Below are 27923 nucleotides of genomic sequence, written 5' to 3' on the forward strand. Positions count from 1 at the left end.
GTCCCATGGATGACAATATCTGTGCCCTGTTTCGAAAGCCACATCTGTCCAGCTGAATCTGCACTTTTTAGCAGGTTCCAGTCATGTGAAGATATACCACGTAAGGTCTTCCAAGGAGGCACGTTTCACAGATCATTATGCCGAACACCACGTGACAGTATTTCCATGCTGCTCTAAACCACAAACAGGACCCCACGGTTTCCCCTCCACTGTGTATGCCTGTCTGCGATACCTGCCAGTTTCATGGCCGAGTTTTATTTATGCCCGTTCACCCTGAGAAGGTCTCACCAGTGGTGTAATTCCATACGTCCAATCAGGGACAACCCTAAAATGATGTCACCTCATGGTAGGTCAGGCAGTGACGCAGGATTCCAGCATATCCTACGATGACATCGGCAATGTCAAAATGAAAAGAAATAATGGCGAATAATGGCTGACGTTCTTGGGCATTGCTCTCAATACAGCCTACTGGCATTTTAACGTTAATAACCATCAAGGAGATGAAAGCATTTAGCATAAAGTCCCCAGCTGTGTGAGTGAAACTCACCTACATTTCAGAGGAGAAAGTAATACTGGTAAGACAGGCAGCTTGTTGGAGGTAGAGTGGCCAACCAAAGGCTATAATGGGAGAAAGAGACCTTTCATAAAAAGCCTTAGACAACAGTATTTCACATTTGTGTTTTTTAAATTTACAATTCACAATATCTTACATGGAGGAAATATGAACTTTCTGTAAAATACAGGAAAATATACTTAGCAGTTTAAGATAGAGGGACATTTCAGATGCAAAGTTATTGACACATTTATAAATATGTACAGAGTGAAAAGACTGCAGAAGAGCATATGTTTCTGGCCCGTCAGACACCGTGACTTAGCACCTGGGCTGTGATACAGTGATTTCCCTCTTTCAGGTAGACTGTGCTTGACACGGTACATAAATATTGCTATTAACTATCTATAGCGTTTGTGTAACACATGATGCCAAAGATAAACAACTGTAACAGAAAAAAGCATTCTTCAGTAGAGGTGAGGACGAGCAGCTGGGAATCAGGATCTCAGTACAGTGCTATCTTGCTATGATATGCTTGTTTTAAAGTGCCCAAAACAAAAATCCACACTCATAAATTACAGATTACAGAGACATTTAAGGGAAAACAAACGAGCGATCAAACGTACAGTGTTGTACAGTGTATGTTGCAAACTGATGATCCACTAAATGAAGACTGCCAGTGGAGTATTAAAACAGGTGACTTAGACTTCTAATAAAAAAAAAGAAAAACACTCCATGAGTGTGAGAGACAGAGAGACATGTCAAAGACTGGTCACGTGGCGGACAGCACGCTGGTCTAGTTGACCTTGGGGGTGACGTGTAGCAGAGATATACACAGACTACAGACTGTGTAGAAGCATGTACCATATATCACCGCTGGGGGGCCAAAGCCCAGGTTATCTGTGAGTGTGGTATGCGGGAGTGGCTGCATTAAGCCTAACCAGCACCGGGCTTCGAATTTCCTGTTGTAATTTGGCTTTACGATAGCTTACAGTTAAATGAAAAAGGGTGTGAAGAGTGCTGCCTGTCCAGCTTAATAGGGGAACATGGGCTGGTAAATCTCATGGTATATTTCATTCAACAAAGGAAAAAGAAAGAATCTGTTCTTTGTGAATAAGCTACATCCAGTTTTACACTTGTTTGAGCATTCTCACTAACGTAGGTCTATTTTACAATCATGCTCTTCAACAGAAGTAAATTTTTGTGGCAGCAAATCATTCTAGGAATTGTGGCCAGCGGAGTCTCCTAACAGGTCTGCACATCAGGGACACAGCACAATTCACTGAGGACTGCCGTCTTCCTAGCATGGACAAGCTACAGCTAACCGGCTATTTTGAGGTTCCCCTCAGGCTCAGGAACGACTCTGCGCCGTGCTGATCATGATGTTTGGGAGTGCATTTCGCCTCTTCCTCCAGGGCCCCAAATCGCGAGCGTACCGCCGGATCTGCCGGAACCACTGCTGGGTACGGGCCTTGTCCATGGCGCGGAACACAAAGGCCTCGCGGGGGATGTCCAGCAGCTCGAAGGTGTCATCACACTCGGGGTCCGAGGACACCACGCAGTTGCTGAGCCGGATAGGCTCCCGCAGCACGGCAAACTTGCCGCTGCTCTTGTCCTTGATGAGTATCAACACACCATCCCGCACAGGCTCTGGGGACTCCAAGCCATCAGGGGGCCCGTCGCCTGGCCTCTGCGTGTGCACCATCAGCAGGCTCTGCACGTTCTGGAACTTGAGGGCCCGGCTGCCCTTCTTTACCCACTGACCATCGGCTGGCTGGGCCAGCTGCAGGGGCCCCTCCATGACAAAGCGCGTGCTCTCCCGCGTCCAACCCACCGTTCGCATGGATGCCTCGCGCATCTCGACATTGACGGCCTCGCGGTTGCGCCGGCTGTCCCGGCGGAAGGAGCGCAGAGACCAGGGGGCACCCTCCTGCCTCGTCTTGGTGTTGATGTGCTCTAGGTGGGACTCCACATGGCTCTTAGCTTCACGCAGGCGCCCGCGGTCTGGGTGGCACTCGCCAGTGGCCTTGCTAATGCGACTCAGCAGCAGCGGGTACTTCGTGACACGCTGCAGCGGGGCCATCAGGAAGGAACGCAGGTTCATGCGTCGCAGAGCCGTGTTGTCATTCTGAGAGACGTCTAGGAAGATCCTACAGAAGAACAGAAGACGTGAAGAGGAGTCTGCAGGGGAGCCAGTCACCCTGACTTCAGAGTTTAGCTGAAGATGATCTTCTGCTTATAAATGAATTGAGAGGCTTGTTCTACTCCCTGGGGGGCCTGTAGGTGGCACTCCAGGCCTCCTACCTGAGAAGCTCCTTTTCTTTCTCCAGGCCATTGAGCAGGTTGACGGAGGCGGACTGTTGCAGGCAGTAGGTCTGGAAGGCGGGCAGCATGGTGACAAACTCCAAGAAGATCTCGCCTATGCAGACGGTCTGCAAGTCTTCATCACCCTGCACGCCAAGTCATCACACACACTCAGTCAGCCCTCAGATGGTCCGTGCACCAAGCATTACCGTTACAGGGCAAAATACAGGATTATCATGCAACTGTGAGAAACAGCAGGGGATGACACTCCACTCTGCCATTAACCCCATTGCTGATTTTATTTGGTAGATGTTTTCATTCAAAGCAATGTCAAATTGAGAGAGCAGAGTCAGCCAGTCTGTGGAGCAATTGGGATTTAGGGCCTTATTCAAGGGCCCAATGGGATTAGAACCAGCAACTGATAGCTTCTGATAATGGGTACAGAGTTCTAACCCATAGAGCCACAGTGAGTAAGAAGCACACAGCGAGTAAAGGAAATGTCTACTCCCTAATGTTTAAATATCACAATGAAGGAATGAAAAGAAAAGAGAGGAAAAAAGCCAGAATCCCAAACAGGCTTAAGTGGTTCAGGGAATGTGCTGCTCTTGGAGTAAGGCTGTGTGTTTCATGGAACGTGTTGCCCTCAGGGTCAGACTGTGTGTTTCATGGAATGTGCTGCCCTTAGGGTTAGGCTGCATGTGTCAGCGAATGTGTTGCCCTCAGGGTTAGGCTGCACATTTCATGGAATGTGCTGCCCTTGGGGTTAAACTGCATGTTTAATCAAATGTGCTACCCTCAGTGGTTAGGGTCCATATTTTAGGGAATGTGCTGCCCTCGATCTTAGGCCACATGTGTCAGCGAATGTGCTGCCCTTGGGGTTAGGGTCCGTGTTTTAAGGAATGTTCTGTTCTCGGGGATAGGAGGTGTGTTTCATGGAATGTGCTGCCCTTGGGGTTAGGGTCTGTGTTTTAAGGAATGTTCTGTTCTTGGGGATAGGCTGCGTGTTTCATGGAATGTGCTGCCCTCAGGGTTAGGCTATGTGTGTCAGGAATGTGCTGCCCTCAGGGTTAGGCTGCGTGGTTCATGGAATGTGCTGCCCTTGGGGTTAGGGTCTGTGTTTTAAGGAATGTTCTGTTCTTGGGGATAGGCTGCGTGTTTCATGGAATGTGCTGCCCTCAGGGTTAGGCTATGTGGGTCAGGAATGTGCTGCCCTCAGGGTTAGGCTGCGTGGTTCATGGAATGTGCTGCCCTTGGGGTTAGGGTCTGTGTTTTAAGGAATGTTCTGTTCTTGGGGATAGGCTGCGTGTTTCATGGAACGTGTTGCCCTCAGGGTTAGGCTGCGTGTTTCATGGAATGTGCTGCCCTTGGGGTTAGGCTGCATGTTTCATGGAATGTGCTGCCCTCAGGGTTAGGCTATGTGTGTCAGGAATGTGCTGCCCTCAGGGTTAGGCTATGTGTGTCAGGAATGTGCTGCCTTCAGGATTAGGCTGCGTGTTTCATGGAACGTGTTGCCCTCAGGGTTAGGCTGCGTGTTTCATGGAATGTGCTGCCCTCAGGGTTAGGCTATGTGTGTCAGGAATGTGCTGCCTTCAGGATTAGGCTGCGTGTTTCATGGAACGTGTTGCCCTCAAGGTTAGGCTGCGTGTGTCAGGAATGTGCTGCCTTCAGGATTAGGCTGCGTGTTTCATGGAACGTGTTGCCCTCAGGGTTAGGCTGCGTGTTTCATGGAATGTGCTGCCCTTGGGGTTAGGCTGCATGTTTCATGGAATGTGCTGCCCTCAGGGTTAGGCTGCATGTTTCATGGAACGTGTTGCCCTCAGGGTTAGGCTGCGTGTTTCATGGAATGTGTTGCCCTTGGGGTTAGGGTCTGTGTTTTAAGGAATTTTCTGTTCTCGGGGATAGGCTGTGTGTTTCATGGAATGTGCTGCCCTCAGAGTTAGGCTGCGTGTTTCTTGGAATGTGCTGCCCTCAGGGTTAGGCTGCATGTGTCAGCGAATGTGTTGCCCTCAGGGTTAGGCTGCATGTTTCATGGAACGTGTTGCCCTCAGGGTTAGGCTGCATGTGTCAGCGAATATGCTGCCCTCGGGTTAGGCTACGTGTTTCATGGAATGTGCTGCTCTTGGGGTTAGGCTGCATTTTCATCAAATGTGTTACCCTCAGGGGTAGGATCCATGTTTTAGAGAAATAGCTGTCCTTGGGGTTAGGCTGTGTGTTTCATGGAACATGCTGCCCTCAGGGTTAGGCTGTGTGTGTCAGGGAATTTGCTGCCCTCAGGGTTAGGCTGCATGTTGCATTGAACGTGCTGCCCTCAGGGTTAGGCTGCATGTTGCATTGAACGTGCTGCCCTCAGGGTTAGGCTGCATGTGTCAGCGAATATGCTGCCCTCAAGTTAGGCTGTGTGTTTCATGGAGTGTGCTGCTCTTGGGGTTAGGCTGCATGTTCATCAAATGTGTTACCCTCAGGGTTAGGGTCCATGTTTTAGAGAAATAGCTGTCCTTGGGGTTAGGCTGCATGTTTCATGGAACGTGCTACCCTCAGGGTTAGGCTGCATGTTGCATTGAACGTGCTGCCCTCAGGGTTAGGCTGCATGTTGCATTGAACGTGCTGCCCTCGGGTTAGGCTGCATGTTCATCAAATGTGTTACCCTCAGGGTTAGGGTCCATGTTTTAGAGAAATACCTGTGCTTGGGGTTAGGCTGCGTGTTTCATGGAATGTGCTGCCCTCGGGGTTAAGGTCTGTGTTTTAGGAAATGTGCTGCCCTTGGGGTTCGGCTGCACGTTATAGGAATTGTGCTGCTCTTAGGGTTAGGCAGCATGTTTCAGGAAATATGCTGCCCTCTGGGTTACGGTGTAAGGGTCAGGGATAGGATAAGAGTTCACCTGATCAAAGGCATGATCAATGCTCTCCTGTAGGCGTTCTGTGAACTTCTCGTTGACATCTATGAGCTCCTGCACGTTGCTGAAGACCACAACGAGTTGCTCAGCAGTGAGCAGCCCTGCACCTTGCATGGGGCTATAGAACTCCTCCTTAATGATGCGCAGGTCTTCGCCGTAGCTTGCTTCGGTGTTCAGTAACTCCAAGATGGCCTCCTTGCGTTCTGTGCGCTGCTTTAGACACCGCTCACACATGCCATCAGCCCGAGCCGGCTCACTCCGACCGCAGTCAGGGCAGGGCCGGTGGGTCCGCCACGCCCCAAATGGGTCCCTGGGCTTCTCCCAGGACCGAGTCTGCTCAGAGTCCACATCGCTGTCCCCCCGTTCAGTTTTGGTCACCAGTCGAGCTGCCCGTGGCTCCTCCTCATCTTCTCGCTCGTCACCCAGGCCGACCACGCCACTGTCAGCACTCAGGCTGCTGACGTCACTCCAGCGTTGCTGCCCCTCCTCGGCCATGTCTCCTGACCGTGCCTCAGAAACGGGCCCTACAGAAGGGGTGCAAGCACCTGTCAGACATGCAGGTATTGACTTCCATGCTGACGGGAGTGAGAATTATTACGTGCGTATTACATGCACACAGAATAAGGGCCTTTTCATTTACTAATTTGTTCTACTATTCAACAAGCACAGCGCATATAGACAAAGAGGGAATTAAGTAACAGAGAGAGAAGAGGCAATAAAATGCATGGGGTCAGCTGTCATGTGAGATGCAGACATTTCAAGGACACCGTAAAAACATAGAGAGATGCATAAATGGAGCAGGATTCAGCACAGTCAGCGCTGAAAGTAAGCAGAGCCTATAACTCCAAAGAGAACTGGGCCCCGGTGCTGCTCTGGTACACACAGCACCTCTCCAGGAGCAGCAGGGCAAAACACCACCCCGACACAATGTGGGCAGCCATTTCCAAGGAGAATAAAACTGACACGGAGGCTACTCACTGCTGTCCTCCTCCTTGTCCCTCCGTAGGCTGTGCAGCCTTGCAGCCACTGCAATCTTCATCTCCAGCTGCTTGCGCTTGGCAGCGTCGGCTGGCATTGGGTCACTGAAGTGGGGGCGGAGCCGGCGCTCCCGCTGAGCCCTCGTCGACTCTGGCGGCTCATAGGCCGCGTCCGAGCTGGACCGCCTGCACCCTGGGCTGGACGGCTGCCGATAGGCAGAGAGACCCATAAGTTAGAGCGATTGGTGGGTGATGCTGGATAAAGGAGCGCTCAAAATGCGATCAGGATGTATGACCACACACAGGACAGCATGGAAACATTCAGTGGTGATTTCTCTCTCTACACCAAGAGGGACTACCTGCCTGTGTTATACAGAAGCATTTGGGGATGACAAAAAGATCATGCATTTTAATGACAGCCAGACTCTGAATGCTCCCATCTCAACATAACTGACAGAAATAACACACTTCCGATGCTGCTGTAATGCATAATGTGTGCAGCACCTTTGCTAAATGCGGTGCTCTGACTGTGACATGCTGCGGATGAGCCCGGCTCCTAAAGAGCATGGCTGTTTCGAGATGTCTCGGAGACACGCTGGGGGCTGAATTCATACGGACCTAAATGTGAATTCGTGACACACTCCTGGGGTTCCGTAATATTAATCATTTCTGAGAAGAGTGATAATGGAAGCTGCCGTTTCATGCTTATGAGGGGGACATGTGGACACAGAGGCTCACCGACCGACTAGCTGACCTCCACCGAGGACAGATGACATGCATGCAGAACGCTGCCATGTTACCACAGGCAATGATGGGTTACGGGTAACTGAATCCCACACTTCTCGAGAAGCTGAGCAGCTCAAAGAAATGGTCTTAGGTCCACAAAACGCGTTCATAGAAGATACCGTCAGTCACAAAGGCTACGGGGTAATGCAAACGCACCTTAAGGCAGGAACAAGACACCCGCAGATCACGTATCACGCGGAATAATGAATGACTGGGCGGACCTTTAAATGCAATTCAGATCGCATTAGACGACAGTCATACTACATGCAGATGAGAATCCCTCTCTGTCTGTGCACGGTACATGCGACGAAACACATTAGAGGACACTCTCCGATACAAGCAGCTCGGGTAACCCCACGAACCAGACCGCAGCTGCAGAACACAGAGAGCAGAGATGCGTCGCCGTGCCCCTCCCCTCCGCATGGCACACCGCATACCTCCCGGGGGGCTCTCAGGGTCTGCGCCCTGCCCCAGGTGTCCCCGCATGGCCGGCCGCACTGGCTTTTCACCGTGTCCTTCTGCACGTGCCCCCGTGCTGCGTGTGTGTATGCGCTCCCGAACGAGCCACCGGTCACAACGAAGACGAATCATCAGACTCACGCATCCCGTGTCTCCTCCGCCTGGCACATTCCGTGCCTCTGTGCCGTGGCCCGCTGTCGTCATGGAAACCGCATCCGACTGCTGGCTCGGGCGGGAGCTGTCCGGGTCACGTGACTGGTAGGCGGGGCCCTCAGCACTGCAGCTGGAAGAAGGGAAGTGTTGGGGGGGGGCATTATCATCGCTGACACTTTCATCTCCTCCTCCTCTTGTCGGCACTGCTCTGTCAACCCCCCTCTCCACCAAGTCACTCCCCAGGGACCCCGCCAAACACCGCGCCAGAGGGACCGGGGCTAAAGCAATTAGACGCATCGATCCACATTAACACCTGAACTCAGAAGCTGTCGGGTGAGGCGCTGCAGCCCGTCTGCAGCATTTCGGATGCTTCAGAATCCTGTCGCAGCTCAGGGCTCAGAGCAGACACAGGGGATCAGCATGTCGCTGATGTGCAGGAAAGCGTCTTAATGCAACCAGAGGGATGAACATGCCGCAGGAGTGTTTCTTAAAGGTGCAGTTTTAATGAAAACATTACATATGAGTTAAAGAAACAGAGCATTAGGTATCTGTCACAGCATATACTGCTGCGTAAAACACACTACATTGTGTAAATCCCACACACACATACACACACACGTCAGCCTTTTGTTTACAACTGCATCCTCAGGAACGTGCCAGAAGGGCTTTGCCAATCCATGTCACAGTGAAAGGGGACAAAAACAGGATTTGCATTTAAATGATGAAGTGGCCCAAGTGTCAGCTGCTGGGGCAGAGCAAGCATGGCGTGTAACGGAGCGTGTGTGAACGGAGCATGCTCACGAGCAATGAGTGAAAAACAGTGTGGATCAGAGCAAACGTGGCGTGTATAAATGGAGCGTGCTCATGCACGGTACGTGAAATCAGCACAGGTCAGAGCCCACAATCCCATCCCCAAGGAACACCAAAGGTTTCAGAGGAAAGAGTCTAATGAGCCTAAAATGAGACTGATTTAAAAAGGTGCAATATTTCACCTCATTGGGGCAGGATGTGACAAGGATTTAGAGCTAAACATTACCGAGTTGACTTGTTAAACAACACTTTTCAGTCACTAGCACAACTGGACAACAGCATAGTTAGCTATGTCAGCTACAATGCTCTCATGAATAAAGAAGCCTCTGTTAGACAATAAGGTCATAAAAATCCCTCTTTCCGACAGACAGACAGATAGACAGACTACTGCTCCTCCATCACCCTATCAGCTGTGTAACAAACCTCAGTGGTTTCACGTTTATCTGTCACGGAAACCATAAGCCACCTCCTCAGTGAGGTGATCAATAAAGGGAACACAAAGGAACAGCCACATGGTGAAACACACAACCCCACACACTGGGGGGCAGCTCAAGACTATAAATGCTGCAGCAGAACATGCCCCCAACCCTGGTTCATGTTTAATCAACCATTCAGCAGAAAACACTTATATTAAACATCCCGGCCTTTATTTCATATCCGCATAATAACCATTAATCACCTACAGTATTATAAATCGTGTCTGATGCTCACTACAGTATAATAATAACAAACAACTATAATAATAAAACAGTGTTATCAAGTGGAACTATATGAGCATGACAGAAGAGGGACACACAGGTGGAATGGTGCAGTAACCACTGTACGGTCTGTCCTGTACCCGTCAGGCCTGAAGCTTGCAAGCCAAAGCCAGCCAGCAGATGAGCTCTGCTACTCATTAACCTCCGGTCAAGGTGCCGGTCGTGGCATTCCAACCGAGACATGCCAGACACTGCTGCGGGAGGCCTCGGCTTTCCACATTGTTGGGAAAATGTGCACAATTTCTGTGATGGGCCCTTATTTCCTGAGTGAAAGGCCTCCTTTAGTTGTCAAGAGCTTATATGTGTTGGACTAGCATTTTACTTTGTAGGGGGTGTTGCATGCGACATCATGACAGCTGAAGGACTGAACAACTATTACTTATGCAACCAGGCAAGCACCTCACTAACACACAACATTGATGTCACCTCCCTGTCACCTGCTGTCACCCACCTCTTTTTGATGAGCTCAATCGCTGAGCCAATGACCTCGTCCTTAATCCTGGTGATCCTGGAGCCGTCCAGCAGCAGGGAGGCACAGCATGCAGACGGGGCCTCCAGGCCACCACTGGGGTTCTGGAGAGAGGTCCCGGTCGGGTCCATTTGGGGTTCAGGCCGGGGCTGCAGTGGTGAGCGTGGTGTGGGGCTGGAGCATATGGGGACGGTGATGCTGTCCAACGCAAAGACCTGGCCCGCAGTCCCACCATCAGCAGCTTCCAGCTGTCCGCTGTTGGGATGGCTCCTGTTAGTGCTCACAGCCCCCGCTTCCCCACTGCGGCCCCCACTGGCTTCCTGTCCAGCAAGCACCACCCCTGACGAGTCCTCGTGACTCTGAGCCAGGCCTCGCCCACCCTCAGCCTGGCCCTGGCCACCCCTTCCTCGCCTGCTCTCTTTCTGCCTCATCCTCTTAAACTCCTCGAATGTGGGGATATGCAGCCGGCCTAAGGGGGGGCGCTTGCGCTCTATCGCAGCCTCCAGGCAGTTCAGTGGTCCAGGGGGGCTCTGGCGGAACAGGGACTCCGCAGTGCGAGACTTGGCCACCTCCAAAGGGTGGGCTGGACAGCACAAGGAGAGGTCAGGGGAGCTTCTCTGGCGGCAGAGGCGGAGCCTCTGCAAGGCCTCCCGTTTGATGTCCTCTGGGCTCCTCAAGCAGGCAGCCCTGGGGTCACGCTGGCCAGTTGGGGCGCGCAGGGGCTTGTTTGGCTCAGTGACCCCAACGCTCTGGAAGCGAAACTTCTCTTTCAGACCCTTGGTGGCAGTCCCATTCTTTACCCTCTCATCCAGGCCTGGAAAGAACCACTGTGGGAAGAGGGCCAGGTCCTGCCTCAGCGGCACCCTGCAGGGGTACAAAGCCTCAGGTGTGCCGTTGCTCCATTGAGCACCACAGCGAAAGATGAACTCGCCATCCATGATCCTGCAGGGGGCAGCAAAAACACCACGATCCGAAGCCGCCACCCAGTGCAGGTTCTCCATGCTGTGGCAGAGGCGGCTGCTGGCTGTGGCTGCACCGGATTGGGCCGGGGAGTCCCCGCTGGGCGACCTCAGTGTGAGCACACTGCTGCTGGGGCAGTACCTTAACCCAAGACTGGTTATCGCAGCATTGCCACGAAAACCAGGTGACCTCTGGAGGCTGGAGTAAGTCAAAGTATTGCAAGTAGGACAGGTAGCCCGGGGACAGCTCGTGCCGGGAGGGGGGGGCCGAGCACGAGGACTCTGAGCGGAGGCTGCGTCCAGCAGGCAAGATGGCCTCCGAGTGGTCACATGGTGAGGCCCTTACATCTGGCATCAAGGCTGCTGAAGGGTCCATCCTGCCAGGACAAGCATCAGGACCCCAGACCTGCCAGGACACGCAGAGTGACAGCACGCTTGTGAAAGGAGTACTGACAGGGATGGGGTGAGGGGGCTGTGCTAAACCTATACCTGCTCCTCTTATAAGGTAATATACATCTTTATTGATCCCAGAGGGATATACTTGATGCAGCTCTTTAGCAGAGGATGTTAGAGCTGCACAATTAGTACGCCTCACCACCCCCTCAGTGTCACAGGCATTAAGAAACACTGTAAGTCCCCTTCTTTAAGCCTTCCTAATGGTCACAGCACACATGACTGCAACGGCAGTTTTCACAGCAGCCTTTCAAAGTTCTCGTTGACATTTTCAAAATATCCAATTAAAAAAGGAACATAAAAAGCACACATATCTTATACTAGAGAGCTTAGTAAAAGCTGTCTCACATCAGATCTACCTACCATGCTCTCATAATCTGAAAATTAAATCTCCGGCGGATGTCAGGGTCAAATGACAAACAGCAGAGAACATGAATTATTCTTGATTCATACGTAGATGTATGTTACCAAGCCAGTCAGCTGGCATATTTATGACAGGAAAATGCCTTCATCAGCAGTCCTTTACAAAAAACGATACATACAATAGCATGGAGAAGGCAGACGGAAAAAGACATGTTACTATTCAGCATTCTGTGGAACATCAAATCATCTGAATAATTTAAAAAGTAATTCTACAGGCAATCTTCATTATGCAATTGAATTACTGAATTCTTAGTCCAGATAAATTAATTATCTGTGTGCTACAACAAAGGCAGTAATTATCCTTTTCAGAGGCGGTAGCAGGGAGACCAGCGGAGCATGTCAATCACACACAGGTTGGCTGTGTCTGAAACCACCCTCAGTGTACCCTGAGCTCCAGTCCGCAAGCTCCTGGTTCACACTGCTGACTCGTGGGTTAACAGACCTCATCAGCATGAGTGTAGCTGAGCTCACTAGCCCCTCAACGCGGCTCAGCCATGCTGTCGCAATGGAGTTGGGGAGGTGGTCTGCTTCTTCAGCACGCTTTCATGCAGCTGTCTCCCTCTCTGCACTCACCCCCTCATTCATGATGATATTTTTTCCCCTGCTCAGCCCTCAACGGAAACATCTGACGAATGCTTGATTTTCTTTGAACATTAACATCATACCAAAATACCGAATATGACAGCATGACTGGGCAATTTACTATGAAGTCAGGATAATAAACGCTTGTACTGAGAATGTCATCTAGCTCACAGGTGCCTGCAATACAGAATATTGCCAGAGCCAGGGCACAATCTCTGCACAGAAGCACCGCATCCATAAAACATGTCTGTTAGCGTGGGAGGCTGGGCTGCATTCCCCTCCCCCCAAGCAGGCTCACTACAATGACAAATTTCAACCGTAGCCTGGAATGAGTGTGTACTGCTGATATTTACGGTTTGCTATATCCGGATGGGCACTGAACCTGCACAAACCCTGCTGCACACACTTAATGCATCAAAATAAAACCCGCCTGATGGCACTGAGATTACTGAATGTTGCATTAATGATTGCTTCTGGGCTGCTCCCGCTATCTCGAGGTCCTGCACCTCACTCACCCCATTTTAATCCTGCTGTCCTCTTTAGTCTCCGTTATGGTTTCTTGCACGGTTCCCTTCTTCTCTAGTGGACCTTCCTTTGGTGGACAATGCTGGCAGAAACACCATCATCCAGAACCCAGGCAGCTGTGACCTCACACATGACAATCTGGAAGTAACAAATGAACAAACAAATAAAACAATAAATATATCAATAAGAGATGAAAATAACTGGTTTTCTCCAGAAGACACAAGTTAAAGGAGGGTGTACAGTATTCGCTTACAGTGCATATATGCCACTGTTACAGTCTATTTTCCCCTGCAGGAGAAGGTAAAACCAGCAATGCTGGTCAGCCTCTAACTGATTTAAGGGGCGTGCTGACCAGACAGCATGTGGCAGTGGCAGCTTAATGGTTAGGAAAACGCACTTGTAATTGAAAGACTGCTGGTTCGAATCCCCGACCAGCAAGGCACCACTGAGGTACCCTGAGCAAGGTACTTCCCCCAAGCACTGCTCCCCGGGCACTGAATTAGCTGCCCGCTGCTGTGGTTTAAATGTAGAGGACACATTTCATTGCCGTGGTATGTGAACAATGACCACTGATCACCAAATTCTCAATTTGAACAGTGTCCATGCCTGAAACAGCTGTTATGCCGCCTGTCAGGGCCTTGCCCAGGTCTCTGTGCTGTGTTCCCTATACCTGGAAATGCACTCTGACACTCTAATAGCTAAACTGGTACAGGGCCATGAAGTTAGTTCCTTCTGGATTAGAAGAGTACAATTGCCTTTGTTGGAAGAACAGTTGCTTCTGGAAAGCCAAATATGAGCAAGATGGAGAATGAGGGGCTGTTCCTCATCACAATGATTGACAGCTGCAAGGATGCAGCACTCAGATCCACCCCCTTGCACACTATGTCCAAGCGGAACAGCCACTCATTAGGTAGATCATTAGGTAGATCATCATAAAGTTATGGATACTGCAGCTGGCCATCACCCATCATTAGGTCTCATTTTGCAAAGGGAGATTTGCATGGAGCCTTTGTAGTGTACTGAGGAGTAGGATGATGTGTCTAACTGCACAATAATTCCTGTGTTGCCTAAAATGTAAAGTAAATATTGATTTGTGGTGGAGGCGAGGCTGGTCCCCCTGGATACTCCCTGATGTGTAATTCATCCACAGTGATCCACAGCTCCACCACAGAAACCGTCCGGTGCGGATTTAACAATTTCACTGCAGGGTACAGGCGAGGTGATCCAGCATGACCCAGTTGCAGATGCCTATGAAGGAGGTGGTGTAGCTTCCCTCATTTCCATGAAACATATAATTATTAGTTTTCATATAGTTCCAGTCGTCTGGATATAACTAAAGACCAGAGTGAAACTTGAGCACTACAAAGATGAAGTGAGGGCCAGGCTCAACCAGCTAATGGGCATGCCTGTATCCTGTCTTCAGTGGAGAAGAACCTGGAGGGCTACAGCAGTCCTGTTAATCCTTGATGAGATTTGGCTATCTTTAGGACTGTTTTAACAAGTACATCATTCCTAGACACCTAGGGGCAAGAGAGCTAATCTCTACAGAAATTTATCAAAAAAGGCGACCTACATGAGCTGCACTATGGGTTCCCCATATGCAGAAGCACTTAAGAGGCATCTACTTGATGTGGAGTGATACCATAGCATAGTGTGGATTGTGTAAGTTCCAGGTGAACGTTTGGCATGATCATGTCACCAAAAGGTTCTTGGATCAGTTCCTCAAAAATCTGTCTAGCACTCCTCAGCTAAACAATCCAATCAGCTAAACCATCGATACTTAACCTGAACTCTCCCCAATAAGTAAAAAACTATACACATTGTACATATGAGCAGATGAAACAATTAGCACATCAGTGGTACCTTGTAATTACTTGTATTGTGTTACTGCAAACACCCAAAGGACCCTAGCTGTATGTAATCAAAGCTTCGCTTCAGGCCGGTGCAGGTGTGAAGCTCTGTGTGCATAACACATCACAGCCAGATGGAAAAGCAGCCAGAGCAGCTTGAGAATGAAAGATCCGATGACAGAAAGCAGAACCACTGCTTAACCTACAACACCTCAGGTTTTGCTTGGCTGAAAAGCAACATTTGTCCAAGCTAATATGAGTATTTCGGCAACTGCTGATCTCTAGGGTTAACAGAGAATGAGCTGAAAAGGAAACCATCCAGTGAGAGCAGCAGTTCACTGGGTTAAAATGCTTTGTTGATGGCATAAGTCAGAAAAGAATTGCCTGACTGGTTCAAGCTAATAGAAAGGCAACAGTAACTCAAATAATCAATGCGTACAATCAAGGTATGAGGAAGAGCATCTCTGAACATACAACACATTGAAGCAGAATACCAGGTGTCACTTCTGTCAATTAAGAACAGAAAACTGAGGCTACAGTGGGCACAGATTCACCAAAATTGGAAAAGGAAGATTGGAAAAATGTTTCATGGTCTGGTCAGATAAAGATATTTTCTTGGCACACTTAGGGTCCCTTAGTACACAGTGAGCATCATTTAAATGCCACAACCTACAAAAGTATTGTCACTAATCATATCCCTCCCTTTGTGACCACAGTCTACGCAGCTTCTAACGGATAATTGCAGCAGGATAACGCACCATGTCACAAAGATCATATCGTCTCAGACTGGTTTCTTGAACAAGAAAATGAGTTCACTGTACTCAAATGGCCTTTGCAGTTACCAGATCTGTGGGAGATTCACATCATGAAGATGCAGCCGATAAATAAGCAGCACGTGCACAATGCTTTTATGTCAACATGGACCAAAGTCTTTGAGGAATGTTTCAAGCACCTTGTTGAATCTATACTGTAAAGAATTAAGGCAGTTCTGAATGCAAAAGGGTGTCCCACCCAGTACTAGCAAGGTCTACCTAATAAAGTGGCCAATGAGTGTATGCTCCACATTGTATTCTAATGTGATATTTAGACTTAGGTTTAACAATATGAGTAAAGCAAGGAGTTATTCTACACATGGTGTTCTGACTAAACAAAAACAAGTATACTAAAATACAGATTAAGGAGTCAAAAAAGTAAAGTAAACATAACAGGCCACTTACACACAGATCTGATGACATGGTATGTGTAAACCTTAATCAATGCCTGCATGCCACCATGCTGTAATTAATTCATCATCCAAGAAACAATGTGATACCAGTATAAAATTTTGCAAAAAACAGGAACATCTATAAATAGTTGGCTTTAATAATGCATTAGTAAATCTGAGATTTTAATGTATGATTTTAATGAGCCAATTTCACAGTTATTCTGATATGGACCCTATTCTGCCCTCAAACACTCCTTAGTCTTCAATTTTGTTTTTGATGTATATAGTGGACAGGACAGAGATTAATCAAGTGAGCCTTGAAAAAATGATCCCAAAATTAATTGTGCCTTAGAAGATCATAGTCACATGACAGGACGTGTTGTCTCCAAGCCAAACTATTGTTTTCAAAAGAAGACTGATTACCAAATGGGCTGGGGCTTCCGTGCCTGTCCCTGCGGTTTGTCCTGTGTTAATGTCCCTGTGTGGATAACAACGTCAGCAGTAGACCTATGTGTAAACACAACACTACCATGACAACCTGAGCTGGAAAACAATAGCAGCAGCACCCTGATATAGACAACCGCAGATCATGGGGTCATGTAAAAGAAGCTATAGAGGGGGTCATCACATACTAATTTTCATTCTGCTATTAGTTACATTATTAAAGCAGTTATTTGCAGTGAACCATCTGTTCATTTGGATATAGTTAGTGCTTGATTTACACCATAAAGAGGATTCTGTAAAACACATCGGATGACAGCTGCTGACAATCTAACTTGACTGGGCATGTCTTAGATGGAACAGGGAAGGTGTGGGTAAGATAGCATGGCAATGTGCCTTTCCTTTCTGGTAATGGGCAGACTGAGACTCTAGGTTGGGAGGATTACTAACATCAGAGGATATGTTCCTTAGATGATTGTTCGCTACCCCCAGGCTCACAGACAGAGAGGAAGCTGGAAGCACCTGCCTCCTTATCAGCTCACAGGTGCATCAAGTTTGCAAGCCATTAACGGTGACAGTAGTATGGCTAATGGTTGCAAGCCCCCCTTAATTTACATGCTGAACTTACACCCATCATGTGAAGAGCCTTCTTCTAAAATCTTGTCATTTACACAGTCAGGAAGCTCATATTAATGTCCCATTGTTGGTGCTAGCGGCAGTTTGGAGTGCGTCCCCCTGAAAACTACTGAAGTAGAGTCATTACATGAGTGCCAGCGAGCTGTCATGGGATCATTCCATGTTAAATCATCACACTTTTGGACCTCATCGTCACGGATTTTAACGAAACTTGGTATGCTGATTTGGTCACATGAGTAACTCATGAAAGTGAAATTGGGCATGTCTGGGATCAATACTGAGGGAGATTTAAGCAAACAAAGCTTTAACCTTTTGGTGGGGGGCTTATGACTTTGACTGGCTATATTTACCTTAATGTAAGCTGCACAGAAGTGGTTCTTATATTGTTTAAAAACTATTGTCCAGCTCTATAGAAGTGGAGCAGAGCAACATCCATTCTGCTCTGATATCATGGAATCTCCGTAGAATAAAACTAGAGATTAGCTTACGCTTGAGTGCAGGGTAACGAGACAGTAAAATGCAGGAGGGCTCACTGTGGGTGGTGATCCAGCCATGGGTTTCATGGCTGAGCTCATGGTCTGCTGAGCAAACTCAAGTCCCTCTTACCTACACCACGCAACAGCTGGTTGGCAGCATGAAGGCTGTGCCTTCTTCTTTTTGCCTTACACTCTTCCTTTCCGTTGTGCTGTGAATGGCAGGCAGCATGCAAGCAACCGCCCCCCCGTTCCTCTCTCACGTGCTAAATTGGCAAGAGAGGTACTCGTACTGAGCATGCTCCTTACAAATGCCCTTCTTTCAGCGTGGAAACCGGTGAAAGCAGCAGACCTGTTCTAAGTTGTGAGTCTTTGTGTCTGTGTTTGTATGCACTTCTCAAGTGCTGACCTCCAGCCACTCATCGTCACCCTACTTCACCCCAACTAAGCACACTGATGGCTAGTGGTCACTTCTGAAGCCAGGCAACTCAGTGAAGGGACTCAGGGTACTTCCTATGCTCCATCAATCATACACTCATCATTTCACATAATACCCCTGAACTAAAAACGAATTAGTCAAGATGCCACTCATTGATTTGACTGGCCAAAGAGGGAACATTCCAAACCAGCGAGACAAACACAGCCTATCACCTGCTTTGAACTCCCCAGGCACATGGGAGGGAGCGATCACGTGGCAGTAACTGTAATACAAAGAAAATGCGGGGTCTCCCTGGGAGATACTACCCCACTGGGTGTCAGCCTAGGGCACCAGCATCTGCTGTGAGTCACTACCTAAACGGGGATTTAAACAGTCATCATTCTTACTCTGTTGATATTTAACTTCCACTCCACAAGACGGCCGCTGCTTGCTGTAGACACCTCTCTTTGTTTCTGCAGGGCACCTTGCGTCAGCGGAACTGCACCAGGGCTTAGTGTGCTGTAAACATTTCACTGTGATCAGCGATAAGTCATCATATGACTGCGCTCCTGGGGCGTTCTGCCATGCCGGAAATCGATATGGCGCAAGGACTTGTTTTTAACCCAAACTCACACAAGCCAAATAAACAGCAAATGGCGAACCATAAATAGGAGATCCTGTCAAATCAATTAAAGTACAAAATGTCCTTTTTCTAATGGCATTTAATTTCTTCTGTTATGGAGGCAGGTATATGTGTTACTGCACCTAAAAGCTCATGTCAGGATCCTATGGAGAGGGGGTTAGAAACAATTAAGAGAGTGATTAGGAGCAATCAGTCAGCACACACTTACTAGGGTGCCAAACATCCACTTCACTCATATCTAGTGAAATGAGAAGAACTAATCAGGAAAAGGAAAGCTCTCAGCAGTTACACAGTAACAAAGGAGTTGCATGCTTTTCAGTGGTCTGGAACTTCATTTGGCCAAATAATTTAATACAATTCTGCATTATGACAAGAGAATTAACTGCTCCTACTTTCTCTTTGCTTATGGAGAAAGACAGGAGTCATGATGCGTGTCGTACAGCCAGCAAAAGTCACGACTTAGATTAAAATTAACAAGGGTTCTACTGATTCTTTAACAATTAATGGTCAGTGCATTACGAGCTGTGTTAAACCTTTTTCCAGAATAAGAAATGAGCAATGACGCATAAATTCAGTTTAGGACCTGAGAAGAATCAGGCTGAAGGGAAAAAGAGGATTCAGACTAAAATAGAGGAGGTATTTGTTGGCTACCTTATTTTAGAGCACAAGGAATTTCAGCTAAAAAAACTTCCTTAAATCATAAAATAAAATAGAATGTAATGGTCATTCACCGTTATCCATTTACAAATCACTGAAAGCACTCAAAGCAGAGGAAAGCATGTTTAGAGCCTTTCTTATTAAAAGTGCCCTTCCGGAACATTTTGTGACATTCCAGCGTACACAATGGCTGCTCGTGTAATCTCTGAAAATGGAACAATGCAAAGCTACATGTTTATCAGGCTTTTTTACAACTTGGTGCAGGAGGCTATAAAAATGACTTTCCAGAAGATTCCACGTTTGGCGATGTCCCGGTGTAGCACGATGTGGATCTTTGCTAATGGCCAGATGGGCAAACAATCACTCAAGTGTGGAGCAGCATAGCACAATGCACAATGGAATGGGTGTGTTCTTTGCCAAAACTCACATTCATAATTACTAACCTCTCTTCTATGCATTTGTTTCTGCCTATAATCAACCTGTCCTCCGGTCTTCCTTGTTACAGTTCCACCATAGTTCCACCTCTAGGGTTCTCTACTGTTTTACATACATAATCTCTCTAGCCATCAGTCCCATGTCAACGTTGCCAGAAAGATGCTGCGTCTCACAGGATGATGCATTGCAGCCAGTTTATTCAGAGGACGCAATGACCCACTTGTCTGCGATCAGAATTTTCATGGAAAGTTCAATCAAGATTGATCAGTCAGACTGAGCTTCAGTTGTGTGTTCTCCATAAGACCCAAATCACATCTATAATGACCCCTAATTCAGGGTTTTTCTACCTGAAGGTCATCAACCAACAAGCCTATAATACTCTGAATACCAACTATCCCCATCTGACATTAAAACCTAATCATTTTAGATATACAAATGCTAGAGGCCATCTTTAACAGCAAAAAGAGAAACCTGCTGCCATGTTCCATACAACTCGTAACCTTATTCACTATCAATTTCACCATTTCCCATTTGAGGAACCATCCTCATGTCTTGTTTGCCCATTTCAGACAGGTCTATGCAGTAATTAAATACACACATCCATCTTTGAGCTCAACCACTGTGCCAATCGCCAGCTTCATGTATGATTTTAGGTCTGTTCCTAAAACAGGCTATCAGATACGTACAGAGTATGAAGAGAATGAAGGAGCAGCTGGCAGAATCAATACCCCTTGCCTTGAGGAATCTATTTCCCTCAAATACTCCTCCCCAGTATTCCTGAGTAATCTATATTACTGCCAAAGCAAAAGGCACACTAATACATTCAAGTCATGTTATTTTCATGCTAATGATGTTAAGAAAAAACAGATTTGTAGCTTCAATATTTACAAAAGAGAGGACACAACGTCTTTTCGTCAGGAAGGAAGTAATGAAAATACTGTGAGGTTGGCTTCACACACAGGAACGAATGAGTCAAATTCATGGGCGGCAGTCTGTTTTGGGCTTAATGTGTAAAACACCACGTCACACTCAGCCCTTCCTGATGCACCGATTCCATTTTTTCCAGGGCTGATACGATCCCGATACCTGAACAGAGAGTGTCGGCCAATATGAGTACCGATCCAATACCAGAGCTCTTTTTTTAAATTAGTAAATACTAATGAAAAAAAATGTATGCCAAAAAGCTTTGTTAATTAGGCTGCTAGAAAAATACATAACATACTGTTCCACCTCATTTCTACATCTTGTTTTAAGCGTTTTTCTGGTATTTGCAGTTCAATTTGACTATTTTCCATTAAATTATATGCAAATGGAAAATGTTTAAATTACCCCACAATGTGTCTCACACTGGCAACAGCGTCACTTACATTTTGTTGAGATAACAGCCCCTCATGTATCACAAGCTGTAGCGAGTGAGCAAAACAGCCGAAGCTCGCGACTACCAAATCATCCATTGCTTTTTTCATATTATTCACGTTGTCTCGCACAATTGTGAGCACTTTCTTTAGTGGGATTTTCCACTACACGCTACTTCCACCTCTCAAAACTTTCTTTTTACAAAGATTGGAAATCACTGTGCTACTAGTTCTTGTTTCAAGCATAAAATACTTCAGGATCGTCATCCTCTTATCTGACGTTCTTACGCTCCTCCTACTGCAAAGGGTATGCACATGACATCACAGCAGGAGGAAGTCACAGTGCTCACACCAAGTCAGTGACAAAAAATCAGAGTGGCAGCATCAGCCTTCCACCTGAATGGTGCAAAAGCACATCTAAAAAGGGAAAGAGCTGTTGTGCAATTAACTGTACAAATCAGTTTAGCAAGAAATAGGAGCTATCTTTTTACTAAATAAAACTAAATAAGTAAGTATCAGACATGAATCTGTCATGTACTGCCAATCCCAAACATCAGATCTGTGCACCATTACTACCAATATTTTCACAAAACATTAAATTTGCCTTTAACTAAGAGGCTATTCTTCCCAAAAGATGTCATTGTGAAATGGTACATTCTCCAATGTGTCTTCAATAATAATCATGCCACTGTCTGAGTACTACAGTTAACATGCAATTGCTTTGCTTAAAGTGGTAGCAGGTCATGTTTCACATTCAGTTTAAAGATACCTACTCGGGAAAATTATAGGTGTTTACATGGATATGTTACACTGTGAAGACTTTCAAGAAGTGGATCCACTCAGTATATCAGCACCTGTTTGTTTGTGCTTGGTTACCTAAGCACAAATTATAAAACAGTGTTTTCTTTACTGAAAGGGGTAAGTTTTACTGCACTATAGCTGTAAGGCCTACTGATCCCAGTTTCGTTTACAAACAAAAAGTTCCAGGAAAAAAAATTAGAGACTCACACTGCTGGCTTGACAAGGCAAGCCACCGGGTGAGGACCCCAGCAGAGCCCTTGTGAGGCAAAGGCTTCCTAGGTTCTGACCCACAGACACTGTTCCACGAGAAGGTAAAGTGGGAGGAAGTGGTACAGAAGAATGACCATTTCATTTATGGTTCCTAATTTAAATAGTATCACATTTAAAAGTTTGAATGACTTTGTGTTACCTATATCACTTTCACAAAGGTCAGTGTCAGAAAATCACTCTGCTATGAGTTCACTGCCTCTTCACTGGAATGAATTCAATTGAAATTGTAACGATCTTCATTACGAGTCTCGTACCTCTGGAAATGACTATAATCAGACTGATTGGATTGTTATTATCACAGCATTTACCTCAATTTTCAAAACAGGATTAATTGTGAGATCTGAAGTAACTCTATCTGATATTTTATTTAAGGTGTTTTGAATAACTTCAGGGTAATATAGGTACTATTCTCATTATGTGTAACACTGACTTTTTCAAGCTTAATTGATTTTGCCAGATAAAACAGTACAACATCACTTTCAATGTGTTTATTTCATATCTTTTTTAAGTATTTTTGGGGCTCTAGAATAATGTTATGATCACAAGCTGCATCCCAGAGACTGAAACCAAGTCAGCAAGGGACAGCACACATATCAGAGAAAGGTACATTAATTGGCGTAGCTGCCATGTGGTGAGGGGACTCGTGATGGAATTAACTGGCCATCCCAATAAACGGGTATATATAAAAAGGAGAAAAATAACAGAACGTGCATTTTTGGGTTTTACTTCAGGGCATGTGGCCAAGACTGAAATAAATACTGTCAACACCAACAACTTACATCACCATAAGAGTAACAAGCTAAAAATAAAACAAGCTAAAATTAGCAATTTCTTTTCCACAATGAAAACTGTAGTGATGCCACTTCTAACGAGATCTGCTGTTTCATACCACTAACAATTTCCCTCTCACTTACCCCTGAGTGCTTAACACATATGAATATTCACAAGAAAATGATGGATGGTGATAGCGAGAGCTGCTTTTTGGCAGAATCCCTCATTGCTATACCAGTTTTTAATGACAGTAACGGACTGCTCTTGCTTGCATAATTTCAGCGACCTGCCTGTGTCTCCTGGCTGTATTCACTATCAAGTTGTTTTTCCACTGGAGAACAGAAGTAGGTCTGCCAGGCATATTATCGCATGGCTACTGGTACCGAACAGCTGCATTGCTAATCAATTTTGTGTCACAAAAGGACCCCATTGTTCATTCTTGCTTATCGATACTTTCGCACAGTACCCATTTAATGTATTATTATTTTTTCATTACAGTGCCCTTATCAACCCTGTGCTACATCTCTCAGTCAGCATTACTCTGACTACCATGGGTACGATTGGCTGCATGAATAAGACAATTAACAATTTACTGGTTAAGCACTCTGGCAACAATAAACAACACCCTGAAGAGTCCATGTTACCAGAACACTAAGATTTGCAAAATGCACATCATACATCACAACTGGCTGGCCTCACACTGCAGCAATGCTAACACAACTGATCATTCATTATGCCCCTTATGTAATTAGCAGTGTTGCACAATGGCATTCATGGATGCACCAAAAGTGTGCCATCTGCCTGGGTCCTTTGTGCACTATCATTCTGCAGGGCAAGGACTGGGTGAGATTGGGGGGGGTGTGGTGGGGGGACAGGAAGGAGAGCGTGACGCATTGCCTCACTCTTTCTCGCTTGTTCTGTGACTGCCGGACTCCATCCAGCTGCAAATGCTGTTGTAGGGGACACAATGAGACCTATTTATAATACCGTCGCACATTACACATTAACACTAAGGTGCATCACGCAGGAGGAAGTGTGGCACAATGGCAGGCATGGCATAGAAAGGTCAAGTGACCCAACATCGCGAGCAGCAAGCCCAGATTCTGAGCCTGCTTGAGGTTGGTGAGGTCAAAAGACAAAGGCTCCTAGTAGACCTGCACATCCTGTGCTTATGTGCACAGAATAAAATCGTTTTATGGAGAAACAAACAGAGAAAGAGCAACTTCAGGATGGTTTTACATCAGCAAGGGCAGAACCATCCTACTGAGCCAGGCTACCAGCTTGGGGATAGGGAGTCTTGTGAGGCCCCGTGCACAACGACAGCAACATTATGGGTCTTCATTAATTATATTATTATTATTATTATTATTATTATTATTTCATTGTTTAACTGATGCTTTATTCAGTTCACCTTAAAATATTACCACGTTCAGAATGTCATATTTTACTGAATCAATTAAGCTTAAGTCCCTCCAAGTACTCCTACCGAGACAGGAACAATTAACCTTCAGGTTATAAGACTATGGTCTGAATCTTCATGCTACCCAATCCTCCAGTCTACTGAGAACAGGAAGGACCACAAACCAGGGCCTTTCCATGACTTAGCAAACACATATCATTGGAGTCACTTGTAAAAATTAACCTAACACTGTCACCAAAATAGAACAGAAGTTTATATTTTATATACTAGCAGCTTTTGACTTGCTGCTAGTCACATCATTTGAGGACAGAGGGAAAAGTGCTTATAATAAACTGTTGTGAATATTGATCTGCCCTGTCATTTTTATTGATAATTCATGCTGATTTCTGGAATGGCTTATAATGATTTAATAGTAAGAATGTTCAGTAAATCCTCTCTTATCCACAAAATCTGGAAGCATTAAAAAAACAGACTATTGTCATGGTCCAGACATTTATGACAAAGAATAATCTGCATTACAATATTAATACCTCATTAGTTATGGCATTTCAACATGTGTTTTATTACAAGATGACCTGAATGATTAATTAAATGCATTGATTTGAGGCATTTAATTTGTTGTAATAAAATTAACTCACTATAGTAATGCAATTTTGTTCCAAGTGGAAAAAGTGCACTGTTTTCTATTTCACATACATCAGCAATTGGCAGAGAGCATTTCTCCTACTAGCCATACCACTAACAAAGTCTAAGTAATTACCCTAGTTTATTAACTCCAAAGCTATTGACTTCTGTTGTCAATCTTTGAGACATGCCAGCTAAGAGCTATTCAATCAACTACAGCTCCAATCTGACTGTCTGATATATTGCTGAAATAAATCCTGACCTCATATAAGAGAAAAGCCTACGGGGCTGATTATACCCAGTATACCAAAGGAGTGATAACACAATTCTGTATCATCCCCCAGTACACTCCATTCTGTCATTCATCACCTGACCCAGCCGCAGTCTGAAGGGAATCCTGGGGTTGTTGGCTGCAACACTATACGTGATTTTATGCAAATGTGTTGAATTATACATAGCAGAATCTCTGCTTACTATTACAATAAGCTTCAAAGTAGCATTATTTTAAGGCTGACCCAGTCCTTAAATCTGGGAAATTCTGCTGAAGGCTGTATTTCCCCAAAGCAAGCCCATAAATCAAAGACATTAGCAGATGGGAAGATGTCCTTTGCTTGTGTCTTCAGTCACCCCTGGGGCAACCAAAGGAGAAGCAACCCCTTTGGACAGGAGGCATTGCCTGTCCCATGGGACCACGCATTGTATGCAAAAGTCTCCAACCTCTTTATATTCAGATTTAAATGCTGTCCACATCTAAGAAGCATTTCAGACAAATCAATCACAATCAATATTTAATCTGCCCTATTAGGGAACTGACAAGGCTTTGCATCAAATGTGCACTGAACAATAACATACCAAAAACTAAATTTTCAACACTGCATTTCAACTTTACCCTCTATACAAAGCACAGTCTACGCAATGCACCTTACCTGAGGAAAAACTGCAAAATGTTGTGAAGAGGAAATAAAAATCGTAAGAAGCCTACTCCTGGTGTAAACCACATAATATACATAAATCCTACAAAAAGCCCTTTGCCTTCTCTGTAATATTCCAGGAGACTTTCTCACCGCTGGCACGGCAGCTATACTCTCCTTTAGGCTTACATTCGCGGCTGGCTTCTCCAAACAATGACGGTCTCCGGGGCCTTGACACTGATGCCAATATCCTGAGTGAGACCCTCTTCGTGTCACCAACCCCAGCGCGCGCTTACTAAAGAGCCGGCACGGCCGCCTCCCTCGTGCCTGAGCCAGTGACGTCAGGACACAAAGACCGTCAGAAGACATCTCAAAGGGACACGGCGCCCCCCTCCGACTGGTGGCTGTTCACACTCTGTAAATAACGGCATAAAACCCGAGGAGGGTAGCGTCAAGCACGCCATCAGGCGCTCCAACACATTTACGGTATTTTAAAACTCTTCTGAAAATTACGAAAACAGCCACAGTCATCTCCTAAAATTAGCACTTTTAAATGACATTTTCCTAGTTACTGAGTAAATTAATTGTTTGGGCTTATGTATCGAATCTCGAAGTTAACTGAGAAATTACTTTGCCGTATATGCTATTAACGAGAATTAAAAATGTTTCCGAAAATAAAAACATTTTTTTTCCAAAAAGCTGAAAAATACCAACCAAAAGGAGATATAAAATTAAAATAGATTTCAAACTAAATTTGATATAAATTTTAACTGTTATAGTGTGGTTATATCCAGAAACAGCACCTCTGACAGGAAAGGTGTATTCTTTTATTTCACTTGGGATATTAAGTTACACGCCTATAATGTTCTCTTGGGGTTGTCTATACTGGGAGATAAACAGAAACAAAGGCTAACGCATTGTGCATGTTCTCGATCCTCCAGAGGTGGACTACATCGCAGTGATTAGCCTACATTTTGGTAAAACAAAGAACAGTAATCGGGGTACCTGGCCAGAGACTACACGTGGAGACTAGCTGCCCCGCCTGCCCAAAGCTCAGCAAATATGCGCTACAATATACCGCCCCGTATCGCTTAATGTCACCAGAAAACCGCTGCTCTGCATTACGGAAAAAGCAGAACATGTGAGCAGCGCAGGATCCAGCACCTGCCCGAGAACCACGTAGACAAAGAGAGACGGGCAAATTTACACCACCGGCAGCCCTCATCGTTATTTAACCTGTGAAAGTCACTTAAGCGGAGCAGAAGCGTCACGATAATACAGAAAGGCAACAAAAGCGTGCGCTGGCCAAGTTTTCTCAGCTAAACGTCCCGGGGACGATATTTGTTTGCTTGGTCATTTCCCCAAGAGCCACAGAACGAGGCAGCCTCTCACACATCGCCGTATTTACCGACCTCTCTCCGTCCTGAAAGTTGTCCGAGGTGAAATATCCTTGTGGAGAATCGTCACCGGCGAAATGACGTTTCCCCCGGCGGTCTGAGAACACAGCTCCAGCCGGTATCAAACACATTCATCCGCTGCGAAGGTTTGACGTGACGGCTCTCCGCCGCTTACCGGGACTGGATTCTGTTGTTTTTTGTTTGTTTTTTTTTTAACCGGGGATCCGGCAGCACCGCGTAATCCTCAACCGTCCGCGAGGCAACCGCCCCCCCACGCACACATACATACGTCTCCTTGGAAACTGCTCAAGGCAAGCGTTTACTTTGCAGCTGATTGGTTAAAGGCGAAGAAACGGCGAGCCTCGTCGGGAATTCGCTTATCCTCGTGAACCTGAAGTACATACATCAGCTGTTCTTAGGGCAGGAGCCACATGATTACCTGAAGAATACTGTACCTTATTCATCTTACAGCGGCCTTACTGCACCTCCTTTTGTATGGGAAGAACATGCAACCT

General features: G+C 46.3%; 1 protein-coding gene across 5 annotated transcripts; it reads right to left on the reverse strand.

Moving 5' to 3' along the window:
* Positions 1-666: 666 nt before the first annotated feature.
* On the reverse strand, positions 667-27632 carry si:dkey-91i10.2 (uncharacterized protein LOC555224 homolog). Of its 5 annotated transcripts, none has more exons than XM_048978904.1 (8): positions 27424-27632; positions 13093-13240; positions 10143-11525; positions 8112-8253; positions 6727-6931; positions 5734-6272; positions 2855-3000; positions 667-2700 (listed from the first exon to the last, which is right to left on the reverse strand). In XM_048978904.1, exons 3-8 carry the CDS (start codon positions 11159-11161, stop codon positions 1902-1904), a joined length of 2850 nt encoding a protein of 949 aa, XP_048834861.1. In that variant the 5' UTR covers positions 11162-11525; positions 13093-13240; positions 27424-27632; the 3' UTR covers positions 667-1901. The 5 variants fall into 5 exon arrangements, with proteins under 5 accessions (XP_048834861.1, XP_048834863.1, XP_048834862.1 ...); XM_048978906.1 differs by lacking the exon at positions 27424-27632 and adding an exon at positions 26201-26308; XM_048978905.1 differs by lacking the exon at positions 27424-27632 and adding an exon at positions 26165-26293.
* Between the last annotated feature and the right edge of the window lie 291 nt (positions 27633-27923).

This window comes from Brienomyrus brachyistius, chromosome 16, assembly GCF_023856365.1.
Source record: "Brienomyrus brachyistius isolate T26 chromosome 16, BBRACH_0.4, whole genome shotgun sequence".
In the NCBI taxonomy this organism is placed as follows: domain Eukaryota; kingdom Metazoa; phylum Chordata; class Actinopteri; order Osteoglossiformes; family Mormyridae; genus Brienomyrus; species Brienomyrus brachyistius.